The sequence below is a fragment of the Setaria italica genome, chromosome II (genome assembly GCF_000263155.2).
Source record: "Setaria italica strain Yugu1 chromosome II, Setaria_italica_v2.0, whole genome shotgun sequence".
Lineage (NCBI taxonomy): Eukaryota > Viridiplantae > Streptophyta > Magnoliopsida > Poales > Poaceae > Setaria > Setaria italica.
This window is the reverse complement of record NC_028451.1, coordinates 29,565,885-29,591,523: the sequence shown is the minus strand read 5'-3', so window position 1 is coordinate 29,591,523 and position 25,639 is coordinate 29,565,885. Positions and strand designations below refer to the sequence as shown.

Here is a 25,639-nt window from a genome sequence, read left to right as displayed (position 1 = left end):
CTAAATCGGCTGCATTCCCTGGCCTCGGCCTGCTGGCTGCTGCAATTCCAACTCGCCAGCTGCTGCAATTCTGGAGGAGACCATTGGTTCATACTGGACAATGTGCTGCTCCATGCCCAGCACCTGAACAAGCTCATCCTCGCACAGAATTTTCGAAGCCTTGTTCTTCTCCATCAGAAGGATACCCTCAGCTAGCTTTCGATCGCCATTGGCATCTGAAATATTGCTTCCACAAATTAGCTTCCGCTTTCGCAGACTGTCTTCAGTTTGCTCACCAGCACAGCTTGTAATGAACCTTTCTGTGGCACTAATTTTGTGGTTCTGGGTTGTCAGAATGGAGACGGCCTCGTTGTTAGCTGGGTAATAGCATGGCATCCCCAATTCAGATTCGACCCTCTCCTTCAGGAAAGCCATCAAAGGCTTTTCACCATGAACGAGAATTACATGTTTGGGTGAAAGGAACTCTATAAGGTCCATGATCCCTTTGGAGTCAGTGTGCGGACTGAATGCTAGTTGATGGACCTGGCACGCAAAGGAAAAGAACGCAGTGTCAAGTGATAGCATACGAGAAGTGAAAATAGATGGAGAAGTTGGCTACCCAAATTCAAATAATTCAGAGAATCAGATAAGAGAAATGGATATTAATGGGACAGTAACATGCATGTGAGAAACAACAGATGCCAATGAACTTCCGCAAAAAGCCCAAGCCTTTGACTATGTCTGTCCTCTATAGAGCAATTATGTTGAACATCTGAAATGATATAGTGAATGGGTAAGTTTTTCCCTGGCTAACAAAACATTACCATCGAATGAGAAAATCGCTCGTTTAGACAAAGTGCATTGGCCTTTTTTGCCCCCTCCTTCATTATTATTTAAAAAATTTACAATATTTCAAAAAGTATAGACTGAATTGAAGAGCAACCTGACATCTGACATCAATATGGGTGTCCTCTAAATCAATCTTTTCAGGTTTGCCAGACATCAACTTATGACCAATGCTTCTGGGAGCACAATACCTCCATCAGGAAAAAAAAGGTGGCATCAGAACATAATATAGTTAGCACAACATGTTGGATACAGTTCATCAGCATGAACGAGAACGATTTTATGAGAAAAAGATATAGTTTCTAATAAAATCAGAAAAATATGGAAGAAATAAGAAAGCTAAGGGATATACCCTGCAAGTGTAACCAGATTTTTTTCTGACGGCGCCCATTTTTTAAACACCTCATGAGAAAATCCACCACCGGTACTGATCATACCAGGAGTTGCAAAAAGTACACATGGACCAGGGTTGTCAGTGAAGGAACGCTCAAAGTGACAAACTGCAATGTGGGAAAAAAAATAATGTTATTCTGATATAACTATGTAAGATTAAATGAAACATTCCCTCGCCGGTCGAGTTTTTAAGATTAAATGAAACATTGAATGTCTCATGATTAAACTAAGGTTGCCACCATGGTAAACTAAATATCCATCCTTAAAAAAACAAAAATGAGTAAAAGCACACAGGTCTAACTGTTAGAATTTTCTTTCTCCTCTTTAGTCTGCATAGGATTGAACAGAGTATAGCTTTTAAAGACCTGAACCATAGTTCATACCATGCTTGAAGTCAAAGGGGTTATGCACTCTGTAGCTGTCTTTGATCTTCTGACTAGTCCATCCAATAAGCATCTTGTAGTACATGTTAGATTGTACGGTTAAACCTACAGGACAAACATGACGTCATCAAAGCAGAAAATACATAAAATCAAGTTAAAATTTAACAAAAGTTGACATACCGGCTGAAAAGTAAATAGGAATCTTCCAGTTCATTCTCTCCCAATAGTCATAGAGTAACATGCATAGCTCCTGAGATACATAATAGGACTGTGTCAATCCTAAATGGATACTCTATTTAAGAAAATTCAAAACAGTGTGCCCCAGGTGACAGTATTGTTAGAAGGGACTTGATCAATAAGTGAAACAGTGATAATAGTTCATCATCACTTTATATCCCTCAAATTATAGAGATAACTAGAGTACCTGAGCTCTTCCCACAGAAAATAATGGAATTAGAACTTTACCGCCTCCAGAAACACATTTATGGACCTATAGAAAATACATAGTTAAGGGATGGAAGTAAAGTAGTGTAGACAAATTCTATGTATGTGTTTTAATGAAAATAGGTAGGGTTCACCCCTCTCAACTTCCTCCAAAAAAAGCATGATGCGCAGATTCACAGAATAACTGTATAGTACAGTCAAGATGAATATTTTGTGGTCTAAGGTGTCAGATAAAAACAAAGATGTATCCTATGAAAAATTACAAATTGCACTTAATTTGGTGAAAATTAACTTCTTGGATGGTATTGTGCTAGAAGAAAAGTAATTAAGCATGCAAATACAAAATCTACACAACAGTTAAAATAATAAATGCAACTAAATCTACAAAACCAAGTGTATCGGCATAATGGAAAGTCAGGTTTGCCATTTACATACCGCTTGTAAGAATTCACTCTCTCGAGCACGCCTTGAATCACGTGTAGTTTCAGCATATGTGGATCTGCAGAAGTGAAGAAAGAAAAAAAACAACTATATACTTAATAGTATACATAGAAAAAAAAAGAATCCACACCATTGTGCTCTTAATCTCATGAACATGATTAAAAACATTGAGAAACCACACGTGTTATACTATAAAACAAATGCAAATCATCGTTTTAACACCAGAAACTGAATTCAACAACGTAATAAGTAATAAATATAGTTATTACAGCTATATTCCAAATGATTTTCAGGTGAACAATTTAGCTAGCAACAGGGACAATGGTCCACAGATGGGTACCGATCTGGAAACCTGTTCCTGTGATCTGATATCAACAAGGCAACCACATAATGATTTTTTAAAAAAAAGAACAAACATACTCTAATGTAGTGCTAACGTATAAGAAATTGCAGCATGATTCACAATACTTAATCAAAAATCAGGCAACAATCAAATAGGAAATATGCTAATAATTGGAGTTTGGACTCTACTCTGTTATCAAAAGATCCAATTTTAGACGATCAATTTGCGCTGCACCAAGATGTCTATCTCATGTCATATTGTAATCTCCAGTGTAGACCATAGCAGCATCTACAACTTTTGCATAAATCATGACAGCCCCTAGGACCTTGAATTTGGAATGACGGTTTTACTAGATTAGAAAGTGGAGAACTAAATCAATACTTCAACTCAAATAATCTAAAGTACAATAAACAGAACATGAGACAATAAAGAAGCATACATGTCCAGCATAATAGGCACGGATCACAAGGTCCTAATCTACTTGAACAGTCTGCTTCAGGTCCAATGGTATAACTGCAAGGTCAAAATATAAGGAAAATAGCACTATCATACTTGAACAGTCTGCTTCTTGCTAGAACTTTTTAACTACACCAATGATAGAAATCCCAGCCTTAATTAAGGTTACCTTTCTTCATACACCTGAGAATATCCTCATAACTATATTGCCCTTCCTCCCATTGCTGAACAACCATTACTTTCCGAAAATCTTCCAGTATCATTGGAGCTAAAGCCTTTGTTGGGTACTGTTTGAGAGGCACCATGAAAGAAGTTATGGAAGATCACTCATGAAGAGATATAAATCCTTGGTACAAGAACAGGAGAGACCAAAGAAGAGACCAGTCCAAGCATATGAGCTAATAGTGAAGGATACTTCAGTTTAAGATAATTTCCTTGGTGAAATTTGACAAAAATCATCAAATCTACCGAAACCAACTCACGATGTCCCAGGGTCTTCAGCTCATAAGCAACAAAGACATCTAACATAAGGACTTACCAGCAAGCACTTAACAGTGACTTTTGTGAGCTCACAACATTGTTAATTGGTAGCTGACTAGTTTGCTGACCAAAAGAAGGGGGGAATAAAACTGAACTAAGGTGAATCCCAATTTACTTGAATCAAAATCAAAACAATTGTTCTAGCTATAATCCAAACAACGATTACAAAGTAGTCAGCGCTCACCGTCATGTAGATGGGGCCATGGTACCCGCAGACCTCGGTGAAGTAGGGAAGCGCCCCGATATGATCCAAATGGCTGCAAATTAAGGGGAAGCTTAGCAGCCTACGGAAAACCGCCAGGGGAGGGAGGAGGAAAATGCCACACTCACGAGTGGGCGATGACGACGCAGGAGATGGCGGTGGTTAAGTCGGTGGCCCCGGAGGCCGCGAGGACCCGGTCGAATTCCGGGTAGCTGCGCCGGCCCTTGTAGGACAAGTGCACGCCGCAGTCGAACATGACGCGCCGCCCACCGATGGTCGCCACCACGCAGCTCGAATCGATACCAAAAGGAGCAAGAGGCGGGCGCCGCGTACCTAGCACGAGGTAGTCGATGGACATGGCCGGCCGCCGCGGCGCGGCGCAGGCCGCGGGTGGGGGGGGAGGGGGGGCGGGCTCGAGGCTTCGGTGGTGCCGAGATGCCTGTGCGTGTTTGGGACTGGTGATTAGTTGGTCCTGCAACTGCGAGCAGGCGGGCGGCGGGCGGTGGCGGTGGCGACGGCGAGTCAGAGTGTCAGACCGGCGTGCCGGTTGCGGCTTGGCGCGGGCGGAATATTTTAACCATTTGCCATGCTTGCGAACGTGACTCCTTCGGTTGCCATCGCACCTACATTTTTGCCATCCTTACATAAACGAAGCAACAGAATTATCATTTTTATGACATAACGAGTCACATCCTCGCGCCAGCGTGGATTGAGCAGGGAAAATGACACGGTGGTGCCCCTGCCCTCCTCCCGTTGGTAATGTCTTCCCCTCTCTCCTGCCACAAACGTGTGGGACCCGCCCATCAGGCTCATCTCCAACCTCTCAGCCATCGCCCATCTCTTGGCCGCTTCGTCCAGCCCAACGGACTCCACGTCCTCGCGGAACTCAGGAGAATACAGGAGGCTAGGACACGATGAGCTGGGCCGCGCGCGTGCTCAACAACCTGGTACCAGGCAACCGCTAAAGCACCCAGAGGCCAAAGCTAGCGTGCAGGAAAGACGCAGCCAATCAATCCACGAGCTGACGCTGACGGGGTTCCAATCCGATCCAACTCCGCCTGCGCCAGCAGGTTCGCAATTCCAGCCAGCAGTCGCGCCATTTACCAGGACCGTGCATGCCGAGGCTGCTGGAGGCTCACATGGAGCAGAGGATTTTTGCGAGCAACTTCTCCTTGAGGCTGTACGCGTGGTGGCGGCTCTTGGCGGCCCCGCCCCCCGCGAGCATCGATCGCGGCCGCGCCTCCGGCTGCTTCTGGTGGTGCTGCTGCGGCAGAGCGGACTCCACCGCCGCCGCTGCAGCCGCGGATCACGTCGACGACGGAAGAGGAGGAGGGAGGAGGCGATGGAGCTGGAGCGGATCGGGAGCCAGCGCCGCGCGGTGCGGTCGCGGTCGGGGTGGCCGTCGCTGACGCCGCCGCTCGTCCCGTGGTCGCACTCCACGGGCCACTCCTTCACCACGCGCGGCTACGGCCTCGAGCACTTCACGCTGCAGCTGCCGGAGCACGTGCGCAGGGAGATGGTCGTCGCGGGCCGATGAGAGCCTGTGCCGCACTGGGCCGGCGGGCCGGGACCGGGACGGCCGCGCCGGAGCCGCCCAGAGCGCGCGGCTCGGGCGGTCGCCGCCCCCAACCTCACTGCACAGACGAACGTGCGGGTGGGAGGTTGAAGATGAGCCCGACGTGCGGGTCCCACGTGTCTGTTGCAGGGGAAAATATGCCCAACGTGAGGAGGGCAGGGACACCAACGTCATTTTCCCTGCTCAATCCATGCTGGCACAATACGTGGCTCGCGAAGTCAGAAAAATGACAATTATGTTGCTTCATTTCTGCAAGAATGGTAAAATTGTAGGTGCTTTTACCAACTCTACCTTTTTCAACTTCACCCCACCAACTCTAGAAAAATAGGGAGCAAGATACCTGTTTGGTTACCGGATGCAAATTCAGATGCAAATTCAGCTCTAGAAATTGTAGGAACGAGTGGGAATAGTCATTTTTACCCTTTGGGTGAGTTTTTCTCCGCGCTACAGTACCGCACTACAGTAATCCATGCGCTACCGTGCATGTGAGTACCGTGCTTGTGAGGTAGCTGTGCCGTTCCGGCACTGCTCGTGTTCTTTTTTTCACGTGGAAAATTTTCGTATTAAAGAACAGGGACAGCTTCATATTCCAATAAAAAATTAAAATTTGAACTGTGTGACACCAAATGAAATTACAAAATTCATCACACCAATATTAACTAGTTCCAAGCAAGAGAAATGGCGGTGGCCGACTCATCACGAAATACATCTATAGTTGGAGCATTGGCATTCGAAGTAGACCGGTCGAACGCCAAGGGAGAAACTGCATATTTGTTATACCTTTCTGGGATAGTAGGTATGTAATTAGGATCATGATCAAACTGATCAAAGTCAATGTCTTCACCTCCATGTTCACGGATATAATTGTGAAGGACCATAGTAGCCACAACAATCATCTTTTGCTTGTACATAGGGTTCGGTGGCATCTTGTAGAGAATTTGTCACTTCATTTTTAATAGTCCAAACGATCGCTCAATAACATTGCGAATAAATAAGTGAATATGATTGAATCTTTCCGCGGGAGCGGGAGTCTTTGGTTCCATACTCCTATGCCATTCGGGTAAATGATATCTTTCACCCTTGTAAGGAGACCCAGGGCGATTAGGATAACCCGCTTTAACAACATAGTATGTGCATGCAAAATGAGAAGGTAATACAAGTTATTATTTGTTCAGCATTGGGACAAGCAAAACATAAAATTATTTTGGGTTGCCATTCCGATTTTCGCAATATACCTTACCATCTCCTCGGGTGACAGTACGACACGGATACGAGTGCCATCAAGAGCACCTATGCAATCTTTAAAGTGTGGATATGCACGTTTGTCCTCTCTTATCCTTTTATGGACAGTAGGGAAGTTTGGATTTTTTGTTCTAATGAAATTTTTTGCCATAGCGATCAAACATAATAAGAACTCATCAAATTTCCTACTTATTGTTTCACCAGAATGGTTGAATCTATTTTAAGCTCTCCTATTTGACTCATTTCCACCCAAAGTGTATAATAATAGCTCTCCTATTTGACTCATTTCCACCCAAAGTGTATAATAAAATGTCCAACATCTCAAGTGTGTTCATATGCATGGAAGATTTAACTTCATACCTTCCCACCAATAAATCATGAAGATCCATAAATATATTCTAATTCATATGAAGCTGTCTATGGCATTCTCCCGCATTTCTTATTGTCTCCATCAACCATCCCATGCCACTAAGGTTTGATATTCTTGGTGGGTTTTAATCTAGATAAAGATTGACGTAACTTTGAGCTACTTGAGCACCACCAAGAACTAAACTCCAAAACTGCTCACTCTCCTCACTACTATGACTCTCACTCTCGGACACCTGCAATTTGACATGAAAAAAATGATATGAATATATTTTGACTAGACAGGACATAGACATGAAACAAAATGACATGAATACATCATTGTTCAACTGACATTAATACAAAAGGTTCAATGATGACAAAGTTCAAGTGATATTAATAAAATAACATAAAAATGGTGTCCAAATAATCGAAAATAATGAAAAGGACGATCGACAACACAAATGATAGTCTTCAATTCCCGTATTTAGCGTTGAATTTCCTCGTAAGCTAACCGAATCTAATGTCCTTAGTGGGAAAGGTCATGAACATGTCCCTTTGATCTTTCTTCACAAACAACTCAGTGGCAATGAAATGCTCATCAGCACCATACCCCGCTCCACAGTCCAAAACAAGGTCCATTACTTGTTCAACAGTAACTTCGCCAACCTTCTTTGATGTGAAAGCCTTGGCTTGTTCAGCTATCTCACTCAATTTTTCCTGAATGACAAGTGCGGTTCCTGTTTTTGCTTTCTTTTGTTTGTCTATGATAACCCTCGATCTTCTTTTTCCATTGCCAATGGATGGAGACACCTCCTCAATGTCATTCATAGTAGCACCTTCATTGTCTTCTTCTGTTGGGTACACATGAATATCATCCCCACCACCATCAAGGTTATCACCAACATCAATGTCTACATCAATAGGAGTCTCATCATTTTGGGGTATGATAGGGTTCGAAGTCATAGGGTTCCAATGATCTGTTTCATCATTAATGATGTCACCAAACATAACCGTCAAATCATCCACATTTTGCAGAGATTTTGTCCTGTAGTGAAAAAAAAATAAGAAAATAGTGTTAGCAATGAGTGAGTAACGAGTATGAATGATTCATTAAAAAATTTTAAAAAGTACATCCTCACCTTCCTTGTCCTTCTCCACCACTCATCATCCATGTCAATCACACCCTTTATTCTGTCCCAACCTGTTCCTGTTTGCCTCTTCATTAATCTATTCCGTGCTGATAATTTTGTCTTCAACTTATCCCACTTGTTTTTCAGTTGCATCTTGCTAAGATAAATTCCTGTCATCTAATAAAACCTATTTGACACTTCGGTATAGCCTACAGAGTTCAAATGTGTATTTGGTCTATTCCCTTTCTTCTGCAAACAAGTTACAAACGATCGAAGTGTATGCGTCGGTCCAGTCCATCATATCTCCCTGAGCATTATATATACATGTATTTACAACATCACATTCTACAGATCATGTAGGTATGTATACACCAATAACTCATCTTCTTTCATGCCAATACAAACTTCTTATTATTCTGGTCAATACATTACTTTCTACTGATCATGTACGTTATAGATTCAGACCATGAGCCAATACAATGCAAACATAAATGCTAGTGTAACAATCAGAAGATCCATGAAGGAATCTGCACTCTTATTTCAATCTAGCGTGACTTTACATTGTTCATGCTATTTGATTATGTACACTGATACTTCATCTTGTCAATGTTTAATTATTTGTATCAACGTAGATGAAACATACATCAAGGATAAAGGATAATTCACATACCTCCTCTTCTTCATTCTTCTTAGTTGCCTTGGAGGGTTTCTTGCTCTGTCCTTGGCCCCGGCCTCTTCCTAGCTGCTTCTTCCCACGATCATGGCTGACACTTGCATCTTAGCCACCAAGAACGGCCTCTTCAAGGTCGGGGTCAACCCCCGCTAGGGTGTGGCTGCCCCTGCCCACGACACGGGCACCTTTGGCCAGGCCACGGCCACCCACCCCCTGGCCACGGCCGAACCCGGCCAGGCCTCCGGCCATGACCTCTTTGAGGTCAGGCTCATCACCGGTCAGGGGCTGCCTGCTGCTGGCATGGGCACGACCGCCACCGATCAGGCCACGGCCGGCCGCACCCAAACCACGCCCGCCAGTTCCCAGGACACGACTACCGCCATTGTCTTCAGGTTCACCACCCGCTAAGGGATTGCTGGTCGTGGCATAGCCACAGCCACCACCGGACAGAGCACGGCCGCCCGCCCCCACAACATGGCCGGCCGCGCCCAAGCCACGGCTGCCCGCCCCCAGGATAGGACCGCCGCCGGCCAGGACGGCCAGGGCAAAGTCTTCTTCAGGTCCGATCTCCAGGGAACCGATCGTCACGGCCAAGCCACAGCCACCCCCTGTGAGGCCTCGCCCGCCCTCAACTAGGCTGCCGGCTAGGACGTTGGTCGCCTCCAACTCATCGGCGCCCAGTGCTTGGGCGCCATCAGTCAGGCCGCGCCCGGCCATGGGCAGCGACGGATGGAACGGGCACCGGAGGGGAGATGGCAGCGGCGGCGGAGGAGTATCAGGCGCATCGTGGAGGATTGGCATGTCAGGCGCGAGGGTCGGCGGCAGAATCGCGATCGGCGGCGCAAACGCAAGGGGCGGTGGCGCGGAAACGAACAGTCGCGAGATGAGACGCGGTCTCGCGGAACAGAAAGCACCGATGTTTTTTTTTCCGAAACATTACCGTGTAAAGGGTGGCATTGGTGGGTAATTTTCACCCAACTTCAAGAGAAAGTATGAAAATAGTTTTTTGGAGCACCCTTTGAGGAGCTCCAGGAAAACATTGAAGTTGCCCCCCAGATCCACGTTTTTTTTTTGGAGTTGTTATAGATGGAGTTGGAGGTGTTTAGCAACATGAAGTCGGAGTGGAGCTACAAAATCTGGAGTGGAGCAGTCCCAAACAGGCTCTAAAGGGTGTGTTTGGTTTGAGGGATGAAGTAGGACGGGATGGGACGATCCCACTTCGTCCCGTGTTTGGTTTGGAGACAGGTGGGACGGGGACATCCCTACGAGGGAATATACCCTCCAGATGCGGGATGCCCCCATCCCACCAAAACGAGCGGACGGGGGCATCCTACTTCGCCCCCGTCACGCGTCGTCATGCGCCGTCCGTCCGCACCGGTGGAGGGGGCGAGGTTGGGTGGCGGGCGAGCCGCTGGCGGAGGGGCCGGCGCGGGCGAGCTCCGCCCCGGCGGCGGACGAGCCGCTGGCGGAGGGGCCGGCGCGGGCGAGCAACGCCCCGGTCGGCGGGCGAGCTGCTGGTGGAGGGGCCGGCGCGGGCGAGCTCTGCCCCGGCCGGCGGGCGCGAGATCCGCCACGGCCAGCACGGGCGAGCTCCGCCGCGGCCCCTGAGATCCGGCGGGCGGCGGCGTGGCCTGGGGCGAGCGGGGCGAGCAGCCGGCGGGGGAAGCGGGTCCAGCCGACGGGGCGAGCGCCCCCGGTGCCGCGGCCGGTGCCCACGGCCTGGGCGGCAGGGAGCTCCGGCGGGGGCGGTAGGGAGCTCCGGCGGTGGCGAGCGGGGGCGGCACGGCTTGGGGCGGCAGGGAGCGCTGGCGGGGGCGGGAACCGGCTTGCCGGCGTCGGATGGGGAGATGGGTCTGGTTGGAGAAGATACGGGTGAGGAGGAAAAAAAAAGAAAAGAAGATGACATGTGGGCCCATATATGACATGTGGGTCCCACTAAACACATGCAGCTAACGGTGTTACCCGAGCCATCCGTCCCTCGTTTTCAATCCATCGTACCAAACAAAAAACTGGGATGAATTCATCCCTCTCAACCAAACATCAGACGGGATGATCCCATCCCAAAAATAGAGATGGCACCGTCCCATCCTATCATGTCTCCAAACCAAACGCACCAAAGAGTGCCATCCGGCACTGGCCACCTCGCTCCGCCCACGCCGTTGGGTGGATGGGCCGTGGGCCGGTCGCACCTTCTTGCAAATCGGTGGCCTACACAGCGAGATAACTGGATTGTCCGGGCAACAAGTCAACGGCCATATGGGCCTATCAGCCTCAGCCCATGCCCCCCGGCGTTTTTCTCTTTTGTCGTGTTCGTGTCTGTCTAATCAATCGTCTTCCCAAGCGGTCACCGCTCACTGGCGGCCAGCGCGTGGCACCAGCTACTGGCAGCTAGCTCGGCGGCTACCTACCCCACCCTGCCACCCGGATTGCGAGGATTTCCACGCTTAGTCCCACCGCCGGCTCCTCTCTCTGCTACACAAGCCGTGCCAGATCTTCTTTTAAAGTCACCAGAGCAAGCAGCGCGGGGTGCCACAAATACAAGATGAGTAGCTCCGTCCCCACCAAGGCCGAGGAGGTCGTCGTGCACGCCGGCGGGTGCCACTGCCGCCGCGTGCGGTGGCGCGTCGAGGCCCCCGCGAGCGTCGTGGCGTGGGTCTGCAACTGCTCCAACTGCTCCATGCGCGGGAACACCCACACCGTCGTCCCGGCCTCCAAGTTCAATCTACAGGCCGGCTCCGATGAGTTCATCACCACCTACACCTTCGGCACGCACACGGCCAAGCACACCTTCTGCAGGGTCTGCGGCATCACCTCCTTCTACACCCCGAGGTCCAACCCGGACGGCGTCGCCGTCACCGTGGCATGCGTGGATCCCGGCACGCTCAGACACGTCGAGTACCGGAAGGCCGACGGGAGGAATTGGGAGGAGTGGTTCGAGAACCAGGCGAAGGCGAAGGCGGCGGAGAAGTAGAGTGGTCACTGCTCAGGTTAATTTCGGCGTGGATGTGGCGATGTGCCTAGTGCATGAATAAATTCCGGCCTCTTTTTGTGTTTGTGGATTGTTAAGTTGTGCTTGTGCAGCGGTTACCGGTTATTAGTGAATTTTGTGTGGAAAACTGAGAATAAATGGATGTGTTTACATTACACCAGACTGAAGCCACCGAACTACGGGCACATACACACCCTTCGCTTACGGACGGATGCACTCATGATCCGTTCTTAGCGACGCCTTGTGGTTACCTGTTTGGATACAAGCCTTATGGAGTGCTCAAACAGTTTATGTTGCCACCTAAGATTTTTAGCTAATTTGTTATTTGTATTAGACAAAAAGTCCATTTTATTACCTTGTCAATTTGATCATTTTATCATGCTTAACCTCTTAAGCAAAATTTATATTATTTCATTAACTATTTTGATTGACCCAGTTGATTTTTCTTTATTGTTACTTCGTGTAAAAGTTAAGTATTAAGTAATATTTATGTTAAAAATATATTAATATTTTTTGTGATTATTTTCATTATGAAATTGACTTAGAGATATATGTTTACATTAAAGTAATTGTAAAAATTTATAATATATATTTTTAAACATAGAGCATGATATTAGGCTAGTCCCAGTGCAATGAGATTTCATGCACACTAAATACAATGACACGTCATCATGTGATGACATGGCAGGGTAATTATGAAGAGAGATGGAAGGAGTTTCATCTGAATGAAACTGTGTACGCACTGTTTCCAAGAGTATGAAATCTGATGAAGCTGTCATTAGGGGCTAAAAAGTTTCATTTCATCTTATCATATCCAATCACATGTCTTGCAATGAAATGGTAGGGACAACCTATACTTTTGTAAAAAAAATCACCTTGTAAGATTTTGAAATTGAAACTCCACTTGTACGCTGAAAAAAAAGAGAGAAATTTATATAGGAATAATTAGACCTACTGAAATGGTACAGAGCTGTAATCGTGATCCTAAGTCTGAGCGGGGCTGCGGTGCGGGGATATGGACCGGGACTACGGAGTCAACTGCAAGAACTGAGTCTCAAGCTTCTGCTCTCCTGCTCGCGGATCTTCATGGCCTCTGAGGCGGTCGTCGTCCACAGCGGTGGTTGCCACTGCCGACGCGTGCGGTGGCAGGTCGAGGCCCCGGCGAGCGTCGTGGCGTGGATCTGCAACTGCTCCGACTGCTCCATGCGCGGGAACACCCACATCATCGTCCCCACCGCCAAGTTCAATCTGCAGGCCGGCTCCGAGGAGTTCATCACCACCTACACGTTCGGCACGCATACGGCCAAGCACACCTTCTGCAAGGTCTGCGGCATCACCTCCTTCTACTCCCCGAGGTCCAACCCGGACGGCGTGGCCGTCACCGTGACCTGCGTCGACCCCGGCACCCTGAAGCATGTCGAGTACAGGAAATTCGATGGGAGGAACTGGGAGGATTTTTTCAAGCACAGCGACATCTCCCAGTTCTCCAAGGAGAGGGCGGAGTAGTCGGCAGGACAATTTGTGTTCTTCCCGTCAAGAAGGTCAGTTTGGTTATCTGGTTGTTGTTTTGGGTGAATGATTAAATTCCTCTCCGTCTTGGTGAATTGCAAACTTGTAAAGCGGAAAATGTAGTGCGAATGAATGAGCAGTTGCTAGATCTAGCTGGATGTGATATATGTTATGCTCTTAGGATTTCCAAAATGTTAGTGTTATGTAGTGCCCTGTGCCCTTGCCCAATTCAACTGCTATGACATGAGAGTGTGAGACTGAGCCTAAATTTGTTTCTAATCTGTTCCTTTAATAGCACGATGGGAGATTGCCTGATTTGGATAAAATTTAGAAAGTAAACATGAATGGAATTAAGACTTGGAGGAATCGTTCTCCCGAATTGCCACGTTTTCTTAGAGTGCTTTCAATGTAACGGCAGACATACTGCATCCTTTTAATTTTCATAACAATATCTGCGAAAAGCCAAAAACTCAGATGTCTTTCATCAGACTAAAAGTTAAAAAATAGAATGCTCACTTGACTAGAGATAAGGTAGCTCATGGGATTTTTTTCACCATGTAACGGTAGGCATACCGCATCCTTTTAAATTTCATAGGGGTATCAGCGAAAACTCAAATGTCTCATCAAACTAAAAATTAAGAAATAGAATGCTCACTTGACTAGAGATAACGACATAACGCAGCTTATGAGCTTTTTGTACTCACCATTGTGAGCATGCAACAAAGTAACACATAGCAAAGAACAATAGCAGGCAATATAGTGAGTCTTCAAACAAGTGGTCATTGCTTTGCAATATAGAAGTTGACAACAGTAGATGAACTCAGGAGAAGCTGCAGTATAATCCATAACCGATACAAGGAGACATACAAGACTCTGCCAAAGATGCTAGGTTGCCCTCTGCGCTGTTGGCTTTCAGGCACAACCACCCTGCGGTTGAAGATCATCCATGGCTTCGCCAGCAACCAGTGGCCATGCAGTGGATTGACGAACAGCAGATGAAAGCCATGAGAAATGAGGCTAGCTCGGGGGTGATGGTACTGCAAGATGTAATGGATGATCAACATGGGAGAGAAATAGTCTTTTTGTAGGCTCGCACTAGAAAGGGATCTACCTAGCATATTCTTTGAGCACAAACTTATTGGAACTCTTTTGCCCCCTTATGGTTCTCTTCTTTATGCTTCACTAGCAAATGGGGGTCTAGTGCAAAGCTTTCTTGGTTTGTCACTTTCTGCAGAACCTGTTGGCGGTTGAGAAAAGGAAGTGATATGCTTTTGTTTTAAGATCTATAGCATATTGCTATCAAAATTGGTCGTAAAAGGGAAATTTCTATGGCACTTTCTGACCACAGATACAGGGGAGTATGCAGTTGTACCTCGCGTAAAGATCTGTACAATTGTAGGAAGGGCTACTAAGCATGTGCTTTACCAGGAGTATGGCATTTGCATGTTCAGCAACTGTGTACTAATTTGCTGCAAGTTCTTCACTAATGACCAAGAGGGACTCACATGACAAGATAGTTTCAGGAATTGGCTGTATGAATTCGTTCCATAGGAATAAGATGTTGAAAGTGAATGCAGAATTACAGTATAAACCATACAGCAAATGTGGTTTCTGCCCTAGCAAACATTGCGCATCTGATATGGCCTATGGTTTCCAAATTTTAGTTGGTTAATTAGGCTTTTTTGTTTCCTTCTATATATGCATACATCCTTCCCTTTGTGAACCTTGTGATCTTGTCATATATAATTTTTCCTGTCAGCGCATCAACTCAATTCTGAAAGCTGGATCAGTTTAGTGTCCCTTTTGTGAACCATGGGCATTGCTTCCTTTTGAGATGCATTTCTATTTACCCCAGTGGCACCTAGGACATCCTTTAATTAAGCTGCTAATCTTTCTTCGCCCATCTTCATGATTGCACTTGTGAATTTCTGATGCCATTTAATTTGTCTATGACCAAAAAGGGGTACAAGCTATATGGATCACACAATGTATCAAAAGCAAAACATCCACTCATGGCTAGTGGCTTTGCACAGTCAATTCTAAACTGTGAAGTATGAACACTGCAGGAGCTGATGATATGGTGCCTGAAACCCTCCTGCGATAAAGCGTCAGTGGCATTGCAATTGTTGGACAATAATTCAGCGGCAACTTTTCTAGAACCGGCCACCAGTGATTGGCTATGATTGAACAATACACCGGTGAAGCAACAGCGCTCAGCTAGTTCCTAGATGTCCACCAAGTTTGCCATGCTCTGCTGTGGCCTGTAGCAGGATCTGATCTTTGGTGTGGCATGTGGATCCCTGATGCAGTACAGACACTGATTTTCTTGCTGTCAGCAGTTGATTTGTTGATGCGGATTGCAGCCGTACTGTGTCCGAGCAAAGCTGTTGAAACTTGAAAGTGCCAGGTCAGATCACTGACTTTTGAGAAGGGTTTTCAGGGAGAGTGGGTAACCTAAACCTACCGGTTCCACTTTTATGCTGTGGCAGTGAGTCATTACAGTGAAGAACTTTATCACGCTGCTGGCCAACCGGAGACCCCATGTCTTCCAGGGAATTGGGCCTGGTTGCTGAGAGCTGCAGCTACCGCACACTGAAATTTGGTACTAGTGTCAATCGATTTTGCTGCCAAGTTGATCGGTGCCGCAGTTGGGGGTAGGCGACCAGAATTTTTCAGCTAATGCTTTGGCAATTTGTTTCGGTTTGGAGCCCCATTTGAAGAGATCTTTTTTCGGGTGTCGCGTTTCTACGGAAATGGAACTGCTTCGTCAGTGGTTCCTGCGAAATTGATGTGCTGGAGGAGACATTGTCTTTCTTTTCTTGACATGAGCAATCTCTCCGTTTGCAGTTGGTCACCATGTCCATTGGTTGGATCGCAGGTAAAGAGACATTCCTTGGCCTCGCCTCGAAGCAAGTCTATCGGACACGAACCCTTTCTTTGCTTGGACACGAAGGCAAGTCGGGCACTCTCCTCATCGCAAGTCACCACCAGAGACCATGTCCGGCTGGCTGGACCCGATGCGGGGATGGGAGTATGGGACGCGGTCGGTCCGGCCCGGCTGATCGCTCGTGTCACGCCACACCGACACGTACACGTCCCGGCACATACCGAGCAGCCGCTGGCACGTGGGCCCCACGTCGCCTCGCTTGCCACCGCCGTCTCTTGTCGGTTCTCCGTCCCGTCCCTCCTCCCCCTCGCCGCCTCCGCCTCACCTCCCTCTTTCTCCCGGAGCGGCTTTCTCGCACGTGCCGGCCTTCCCCGGTCCCCGCCTACCTTCCTCTCGCGCGCGCTCTCTCCGCCCGCATCCTCGTCGGAGGCTGCGACGACCGCCCCAGCACTGGCGGCGGCGCTCGGAGCCCCGTGCGCCCGACGAACAGGTGAGCCCGCCGAATACTCTTGTTCGTCCATCCGCAGGGTTAGATTGGTAGATTCTTCGTCCTAGTGAAGAATTTGTAGGCTCGGATCCTGTACGCCTCGTCGCGTCCCGGGAATTTTTGCCCCGATGTTTCAATCTCTGTGCTGTGCTGTCGCGGTGGATCTCGCCCGCGCCGTAAATGCTGAATGCGGCTCGATTGGGCTCCTTCATCCGGATCATCAGGCGTCATCGGTTATTAGCCTTGCGTGTGCCTGCCTGCCTGCCTGCCTTCGCGGATATGATCGGGAATTCATGCGCTAATTTACTCAGATTAGATAATTTTAGTGGTTTGGGGAGAGGCTAGCTAGTGTCACCATCTCCCGCATGCGGTTGTCAATCGGCCAGTAGAAGGTCGTCTTGTCTGGTGTCACCACCTCACCCAGTGCTCCAAATTGTGATGTCACGATTGCTCAGAGTTGGAAAGGACTAAGGAGATTTCCGTTGTTTAGTTCAGTACTTGGCTGCTTGGCAGTTACTATCTTGCCCCATGTTGTTTCCTCCTTATTGCATATTCATTGTTTTTAGATCGTTTTGAAATACGAATCTCGCATTTTTGGTGTTATATTCTGAAGTAAAGAGCAATGGGGGTCAAGCTGCTTATCTCTTGTAGTGCCTATCTTGATGCTGATTTCATCTGTGACATAGCACCAACAATGACAATGAACTATGCAGGTTTATTGGCTTTCGATCTTCAGGGACTTGAATTAGATCAGCATCTGATCAACATCGAGGAGCCAGATAGGTCCTATGCTGCCTTCCTGGGATGAAAGGTGGATGTCTGCATAGGCTCCTCGTCAACAAGCTATGCTTCGGCCTGGTGGTTCTCCTCACTGTACCGATTATTGTTTTGTTACTGGAAGGTGCCCCGGTCCTCACAATCTTCAGTACAAGACCAGAGCAATTAAAAGTTCTCTCTCATGGTAGTCTGAAATCTGCATGCAATTTTTTTTTGTCTTGCTCCTTAATTTACCGATTCAAAATCTACTCTCTGCTGTTTTTGTTGACTTGTTTGTGCTCCCCTTGGCATCAGGCATCCCAGGTTCAGCTTCCAGGAGTGACACACACAAAATTAGGGGCAAAGTGAATAAGGGTAATTCCTTATGCAATGTCTTACCTAGTACTTGTCGCCTGTCATTTTTTCCACTGCTGCTTCATGCTTGCTGGCTTACCTTAGACTTTGGTAGCCACACTTTTCCTGATGCTTGTTTACAAACCAGAACTTATGTGGTATCTCCACATTTTACATGCTAAAACCTTATTAATTTGCGGATTTGCCTTTGCATGATAGAATGCTGTTTTGCATCCTAGAGTGTAACTATACTGTTGTGTGCCATTTTATTCTTGTTTATTCACTTCCAAGCATTGTAAGCCACAATTTTTTTGCTGATCATAATGAGTTTTCGCAAACATGAAATTTGACTATTCTAATGCACAGTTTATATGTTGAATCTGAAGATTATTTTCCTTTGCCTCATGTAATGTTGCTATTACTTCATAGATTGTAACTATGCAAAGGGGAAGTGGGTAGCAGATGATAAGCGGCCACTGTATTCTGGTAATGAATGTAAGCAGTGGCTGTCAAAAATGTGGGCTTGTCGAATGATGCGGCGCGCACATTTCTCCTATGAGAGTTATCGGTGGCAGCCACATGGTTGTGAGATGCCTGAGTTTACAGGGCCTAACTTCTTAAAAAGGTATTTTTAGTTCCATTTTCTGTGTGCATGTTCTTGAAATCTGGAGTTCTTTCTAACATATTTTGTGGATTTCAGGATGAAAAACCAAACTCTTGCTTTTGTTGGTGATTCACTTGGCAGACAGCAATTTCAGTCAATGATGTGTATAGCAACTGGTGGCAAATACAGTCCAGAGGTCGAAGATGTTGGTTGGAAATATGGTCTTGTCAAAGCCCCAGGTGCTTTAAGACCTGATGGGTGGGCTCATCGATTTCCAGCGACCAACACAACTATTCTTTTCTACTGGTCTGCTACTCTCTCTGAGTTGGAACCATTGAATACAGAACGTGCAGTGACCAGCTATGCATTGCATCTTGATCGGCCAGTTACATTTTTGAAGAAGTATCTTAACAGTTTTGATGTTCTAGTACTTAACACTGGCCATCACTGGAACAGAGGGAAATTCAATGGAAATCATTGGGAATTGCATGCCGATGGGAGGCCTGTAGGCAAAGGTAGTAGACTTGCAGACCTCAACCGTGCAAAAAACCTTACACTGCATAGCATTGCCAGATGGATGGATTCACAACTTGCACAGCATCCTCAGATGAAAGTTTTCCTCAGGACCATTTCACCGAGACACTTTGTAAATGGTGACTGGAACACAGGTGGAACATGTGGAAATACCATTCCCTTATCTAATGGAAGTGAGGTCTTGCAGGATCATTCAATTGATATACCTGCAGAAAGTGCTGTGAAGGGGACTCGGGTTAAGCTTTTGGATATCACTGCTATCTCAAAACTACGGGATGAGGGGCATATCTCAAACTCTAGTTTCAAAAAAGCTTCCACAGGAATCAATGATTGCTTGCACTGGTGCTTGCCTGGTATACCAGATATGTGGAACGAGCTCCTCTTTGCACAGATTTAGTATCACACTGTAGTTAGGGGGCCTTTTCCAGAGCCCCAAGAGTCCTTATGTTCTTACCATAGCAGGACCTGTACATTTACAGAATTTCAGTTCACCCATGTGGAGGTGTTTACAGAATCAAGATGATACTATCGTTTTCTAGAAGTAATTTACAGTTCGGTCCAGATTCTTCCAACTTCCTTTCTGAGCAGAATAGCAGATATGAAATCAGCTGCTGCAGAGCCCTATCTGACTACTGAATGTCCCCCAGGCACGTCGAATTTTGTTTTTAGTTTCCTCTTACTGTAATATCCTATCACAGCTTACCATGCGCAGCATATATTCTTCCAAAAAATGTTCATACAAGTTGATCGAAATCCTATATGCTTGTTTAGATACAAGTGCAATGTTCCATTGATTTTTTGTGACCTGCTCAAACTCCTGTATGTGTAACATTTCAAAAGATAATAGTTTTTGAATGAATTTCCACGGTTAATAGCTGACTTGATATTCCATGCATTTTATAATCATTGCAGCCTATGGATACTTTGTCATATTGCAGCTCTGTTATTTGCTTAATCACACCTACTGGATACTGGTCTTTCCCTTGATGTTCTATGTAAATTCTTTCTTTCTTAGAGAACACTACTATATGCATTTTTTTGCCCTAAGAATTAGAAGATTATATGAAAGTATTTCCAAATATGCATCATTTTGTGCCTCTGGCCATACTGCTTGTTGAATTAATTGCTCGTTGTAAACTCAAAATGTCAAAGTTTGACTGTCAAGTTCACAGACAGCTTATAAAAACAAATGGAGGGGTTTCATATTTATGCCTATTGTTCCAGAAGAACTGAATAAAGTAGATGCCAGAAGCATAACTTCTTTTTCTCTAAAGAATCAAATTATCATGAAACCGATAAGCATCGTATAAAATTATGAAGATAGAACAAAGCTGAGACATCATGAGCCTATCATGGATTAGACAAGGGTTGGACGAATGCATAACCATTTCCCTCTAGTGCATGTTTGATATTGATGTATATTGAGCAATTATTGACGCAAAGCTCTCCTTATGGAAGCCAACACCATCTATTCTGAAAAGAAAGGGCTAACTACCTTCACTTGTTTCAATTGATGAGTCAATTCAATGTGGGTACTTAGTGTGCAGTTATCCTCACTTTCCTGAACAGCTACCGACAAATAGTTTTGGATGTCCAAGAGCTTCTTGGTTTGAACCCTGTTTCTTTTAAGTGGAGGCTGGGGAAGTGCATATATAATGGTTGGTATGGGACTATTAATACCCCTGTTGAATGTCATAATACTAGCAGTAAATATCTGTCAAAGCAGAGACAGAGCAAAATATTACGGTAGAGCTTCATTGTGTGTTTCTGAACGTTGTGCTCACTTATCATTATGTACTCTAAGTTGGATATAGCAACATGCTGAACTCTCGGATACTCAGCAACAAATTGGCTAATGTCACAATGTGTTAGCAATAAGACATAGTAATAGTAGTGTTGTTTTGGATTCCTGCAGCTAAGAAACTAGATTTTGCTACTGATACATATTGTATCGAGATTAAACATTAAAACATGTCAAATTCTGAGTCATTTTTTTCTTGAAATATATTCTCACACCGCTATAATTATATCAAAATTTATAAACGTATTTAATAAAAACTAGGTGACTGAAGGAGCTATATTTGGAGGCTGTTGACCCTCTGAGTCTGAGCTGCCATTCTTTTCTCTCCACTCGCATGAGTAAATAATTCCGTGAGGCGGACTACTTCAGAATAAGGCCTCTTGTGGGATGTTCTCCTTTTCCTTTGATAAAGGCCTCCGGTCCGGTCTCCAGTTCCTTATAATGATTGTCATGGAAATTTTCTTTTGTTTTTTGGCGAAAATTGTCATGGAAATTTATCGTATGGGCAATTCCTTTCATCAATTTGTTTTGTAGAGAAATCAAAGTACAACTGTTCATGTTCCAAGATGGCCCCACTAACTAATCCTCTGACTGACGGAGCAGCAGTGCTTGAGCCTGAGCACAGCAAACAAGTGGACGGTCCATTTGTCCCCAAGCCAAAGATTAGCAGCCCAGGCACCGTACTTCCCAAGACTAGCTGCCCGTAGAATAATGCCGCTCCGGCGCCCCCATCATTCACTCCCCTCCGACTGATTGATCTTCTCGGTCTCCGGATAAACCCCGACGCGACGTCGCCGGCCCCCGCCCCCTGCCCCACCCACGCCGCGGCGGTGGATCCTTATCGCGACGATTATCCTGACGCGCGGACGTCGGTGCAACGACGCCGTCGTCGCCGCCGCACCTCCTCGCTCGGCCCCGCGTGCGTGCCGACGCCACCGCGCACGTCATCGCCCACGACCCCAGGACGACGTCGCGACGATGCCAAACGATGCCAGACGCCATGTTTCACTCAGCCGCCGTGCCCTCGTCTGGCTGCCAGAGTGCCCTGGCTTACAACCACACTCCACTCTAGACTCCAGTACGTGCGTCTCTATCTCTACCGTCTAGTCTATCCCCTTCAACCCGAGGCAGGCAGAACGCGGGTGTCCGGGTCAGGAAGGCAACCCATCACCGCGACGAGACGCCCTCCCCCCTCCCGATCCACCCAAACCGCCGTGGCGAGGGCAACAATCTCCTCTACCCCCTTTGCTAAACACGGCAGGCGTGAAGCGTGATGGCGTCGGACGACGACGGAGCCTTATCCTGCCGCCGGCATGATTAGGACCTTTGCGCCGTTGGGTCATCACAGGATAAGGCTTTTGCCCCAACCCACGTTGCTGTGCGGGTCAGCAAGTGCAACCACCACCTCCATTCACTCCCCACTGTTGTTGCTCGCCATCATTTGCAGCAAGGCTACAAGGGCGAGCGGCACCATGGCCTCACCTCATCCGCATATCCTTCGCAAAGGGGGATGGAAATAAATCATTGACGCCTCCATCGACCACGCGACCGGTGTGAACGATGCAACGCGACGCGCGACGCCTCTCGGTGATCTTCGGAGACAGAGCGCGACACGAACCTGACGAGAAATCGACGCGATCGATCGATGACGATCTGGGAGGAGTTTTATGTACACAAGGCCTGACAATTCGACGAAGCACCACAAACGCACGCACGCACGCACCCACCATGTTCCTTGATCCGTTCCTAGAGCATGTACACCTGGGAACAGCGAGAGGTCTCATACTTCCTAGAGCTAACTGCGCAGTAAACCAGCCAGGCGCGGTTCACCTCGGGATGGTGTCGGTGGCAACGGCAGCGTTGGGCAGGGGGGCGCCGCCGTGCAGAGCCTGGTCGTCGGAGACGCTGGCGAGGCCCTGGATGAGGCGCACGATGTCCGCGGAGTCGTCCAGGTAGTACTTGGCCTTGCTGGGCTTGCGGCCCACCGTGCACGCGAACACCTCTGCCTCCGGGTGCAGGGGGGACGGGCCCCGCGCCGCCGCCGCCGTGATCACCTCGAACATGTCCTCGTCGGACCGGTCGTCGCCCACGCACAGGATGAAGTCCGGCAGGTCGCCCCGCTCCTGCATTGTCGACAGGATCCGCTTCGCCACAAGGCCCTTGCTCACGCCCTGCAGAACCATGAATTCTCCGTTAGTCAACAGGAATTGAGGTGGCACGTTGGCAACTGAATGTTAGTAGCTGTTGCTGTTTTGTGCGGCAGCAAGCTTACCTGTGGCTTCACCTCAACATGGTTCAGCCCAGCTTTCACAGAAACCGGCTCGTTCGAAAGGACACTCTCCAGATGGTCGTGGAGCTCCTTGGCCTGGCAAGATCCGAAATCTGGATCAGCATCCTCATAGCTCCAAACAATCGCAGTCTCCTTGTCCTCAATTGTTGACCCATCCGTCGTCTCGGTGTAGGTCTTCATCACAAGTTCTGCAATTTGCTTCCAGCTGCAGTCTATCACCGGGACACACGTCTCCCACTCTGCATCTCTTCTCAACCTACAAAACCCATTGGCAGCATTTAGTGTTTTTCAGTACAAGTTAAATGCACATTGCAAAGTCAATTTATTGTGAGGATGAAATTGCTTGGAAACTGCAGGAAGTAAAGCGATTCCAAATTACCTGAGGAAGTAGCCGTGTTCAGCTGCTAGTCCCAAGTTCTCGCATGGTGAGAACCACTCGTTTAAAGTCATACGACTCTTTGTGCTCACAAGGAAGATCATGTTGTTCTTGTCACGGCAAAGACTGTTCAACATGTCTATCGTCTTTGAGGTAGGACTCTTACCAAACGAAGTCTGAGGCATCAGTGTCCCATCATAGTCCAAGAGAATAACACGCTTTGTTGTCCTCCGGTATGCTGAGACCAAGTGTTCAACTGCAAGCTTCTTGAAGTTTGGATCGAGGGCTACAACCCTGAACTTTAGGCCAAATCCTATGCCCCAGCAACGCCTCCTGTTATGGTCGAGGCAAGTCCGCTCAAGGTCTTGCAAGAAACTATTCGCCCAGTACCCGACATCGTGTGTGCTCACATATCTGTGATGCTTCTCGTGTCTCAAGACCTTCTCCCCTTCGGGCATCTCCAATGCAGAGTCCATTGCATCAGCCACTGAATCAATGTTCCAAGGGTTCACCCTGATCGCGCCGCTTAGGGAGGGCGAGCAGCCAATGAACTCCGACACAACAAGCATGCTCTTCTTCCTTGAAGACGGTCCGAGACCCAGGATCCTGTCTATCATCTCATTCCCTTGTCGAGCAATTACGTACTCATATGGGATAAGATTCATGCCATCCCTCACTGCAGTAACCAAGCAGAACTCGGCAACAACATAGTATGCCATCCTCTCATAGAACTGCAGTGGCTTATCGATTAGTATAACTGGCTGGTAATCTGGCTGCCCGAATGCATCATTGATGCGCCTTACCATTGCATCGCTCTCTTCCTGTACCTCCTTCACATCCTTCCCCTTCCCCCTTGCTGGATTGGCAATCTGAACCAACACCACCCTTCCCCGCCACTCTGGATGCTGCATCAACAGCTGCTCAAACGCCAAAAGCTTCAAGCTAATGCCTTTGAAGATGTCCATATCATCAACACCAAGCAACAGCAGCCGGTTCCGATGATAGAACTGTTTCAGAAGCTCGGCAACCTTGACTCCGGTCTCTGGGAGATTGAGGACTGACTGTAACTGCTCCAAGTGAACCCCCACTGGCAAGATCTTGATAGTGACTGTCCGTCCATAATACTCCAATGCAATGTAGCCCCTCTGCGACTCGTACTTCAACCCCAGCATCCTGCTGCAGCATGACAAGAAATGTCTGGCATAATCAAAGGTGTGGAACCCAATCAGATCAGCATTCAGCAGCGATCGGAGCAGCTCCTCACGCACAGGGGAGGGTCTTGTAGATCTCTGACGACGGGAACGGGCTGTGCAGGAAGAAGCCGAGCTTGACCCGGGTTGAACCGCTTGCGCAGGAAATGTCGGCAGCACCATGAGATGGTTAGTCGTGCACCCACACAAAGTCCTCGTCGGGGCTGATCACCTCAAGGATCTTGTCGGCGAAGATCTTGTTGACGGAGATGTAGGCCTGCCAGAGTTGGCGGTCGAATCGGCCGCCGAGCTCGGGCGACAGTGGCAGCATGTAATGGAACAGTGGCCAGAGCTGCTGCTTTGCAGAAGCCGTGGTAGAAGCGGGAGCGGAGGTCGGCGGGCAGGAAGGTGGGCACGCAGCGGAAGCCCTCGAGGAGGTCGTGCGCGACCTCGTCGTGGTCGGCCGGGGGCACGTCGTCGCGGAGGCCGCCGATGTAGACGAACTAGACGTCGGCGCGGCCGTGGTGCGCGCGGAGGCTGTCCTTGACCTGCAGCAGGAGGCTGTCCTCGTCCCACGCGAAGTCCCACCCGGCGCCGGTGCCGGGGCCGGCGCGGCGGGTGGCGCGGACGGGGAGCTGGTTGGCGACGATGATGACGCGCTCCCTCGGCGCGTGGGAGGAGTGATCGGAGGCCGCGGAGGCGGCGTCGGCGTCGGCGTCGGAGGCGTCGAGGTCCGGCACAATGCCGGACGCCGTGACGACGCGCGGTATCCGGCGGCGCCCCAGCGACGGAAGCGGCTCGCCGCCGCCGCCGCCGCCGCCCCCGGAGGCGAGCTCCAGGAGGTTGGAGTAGGATCTCGACACCAT

At 48.0% G+C, this 25,639-nt stretch overlaps 4 protein-coding genes and 3 pseudogenes across 5 annotated transcripts; 3 read left to right on the top strand and 4 right to left on the bottom strand.

The window, feature by feature from the left end:
* On the bottom strand, positions 1-4,385 carry LOC101758740 (annotated as a pseudogene).
* A 3,315-nt stretch (positions 4,386-7,700) lies between these two features.
* LOC101758332 (zinc finger CCCH domain-containing protein 43-like) lies at positions 7,701-8,476 on the bottom strand. The gene is made up of 2 exons (XM_004959383.1): positions 8,325-8,476; positions 7,701-8,238 (listed from the first exon to the last, which is right to left on the bottom strand). Exons 1-2 carry the CDS (start codon positions 8,474-8,476, stop codon positions 7,701-7,703), a joined length of 690 nt encoding a protein of 229 aa, XP_004959440.1.
* A 625-nt stretch (positions 8,477-9,101) lies between these two features.
* On the bottom strand, positions 9,102-9,797 carry LOC101757911 (glycine-rich cell wall structural protein 1-like). The gene has a single exon (XM_004959382.1). The coding sequence runs from the start codon at positions 9,795-9,797 to the stop codon at positions 9,102-9,104; it is 696 nt and encodes a 231-aa protein (XP_004959439.1).
* Positions 9,798-11,468: 1,671 nt separating this feature from the next.
* Positions 11,469-12,145, top strand: LOC101754937 (annotated as a pseudogene).
* Positions 12,146-12,675: 530 nt separating this feature from the next.
* LOC101754531 (centromere protein V) lies at positions 12,676-16,317 on the top strand. The gene is made up of 2 exons (XM_004956696.3): positions 12,676-13,526; positions 15,561-16,317. The coding sequence occupies exon 1, from the start codon at positions 13,072-13,074 to the stop codon at positions 13,489-13,491; it is 420 nt and encodes a 139-aa protein (XP_004956753.1). The 5' UTR covers positions 12,676-13,071; the 3' UTR covers positions 13,492-13,526; positions 15,561-16,317.
* LOC101754140 (protein trichome birefringence-like 14) lies at positions 16,264-19,995 on the top strand. 2 transcript variants are annotated; one of them, XM_022824448.1, is made up of 5 exons: positions 16,264-16,372; positions 17,582-17,829; positions 17,940-17,999; positions 18,408-18,603; positions 18,679-19,513. In XM_022824448.1, the coding sequence occupies exons 2-5, from the start codon at positions 17,673-17,675 to the stop codon at positions 19,511-19,513; spliced, it is 1,248 nt and encodes a 415-aa protein (XP_022680183.1). In that variant the 5' UTR covers positions 16,264-16,372; positions 17,582-17,672. The 2 variants fall into 2 exon arrangements, with proteins under 2 accessions (XP_022680183.1, XP_004956752.1); XM_004956695.3 differs by lacking the exon at positions 16,264-16,372 and adding an exon at positions 16,433-16,871 and having other exon boundaries at positions 18,679-19,995.
* A 2,541-nt stretch (positions 19,996-22,536) lies between these two features.
* On the bottom strand, positions 22,537-25,639 carry LOC101753738 (annotated as a pseudogene).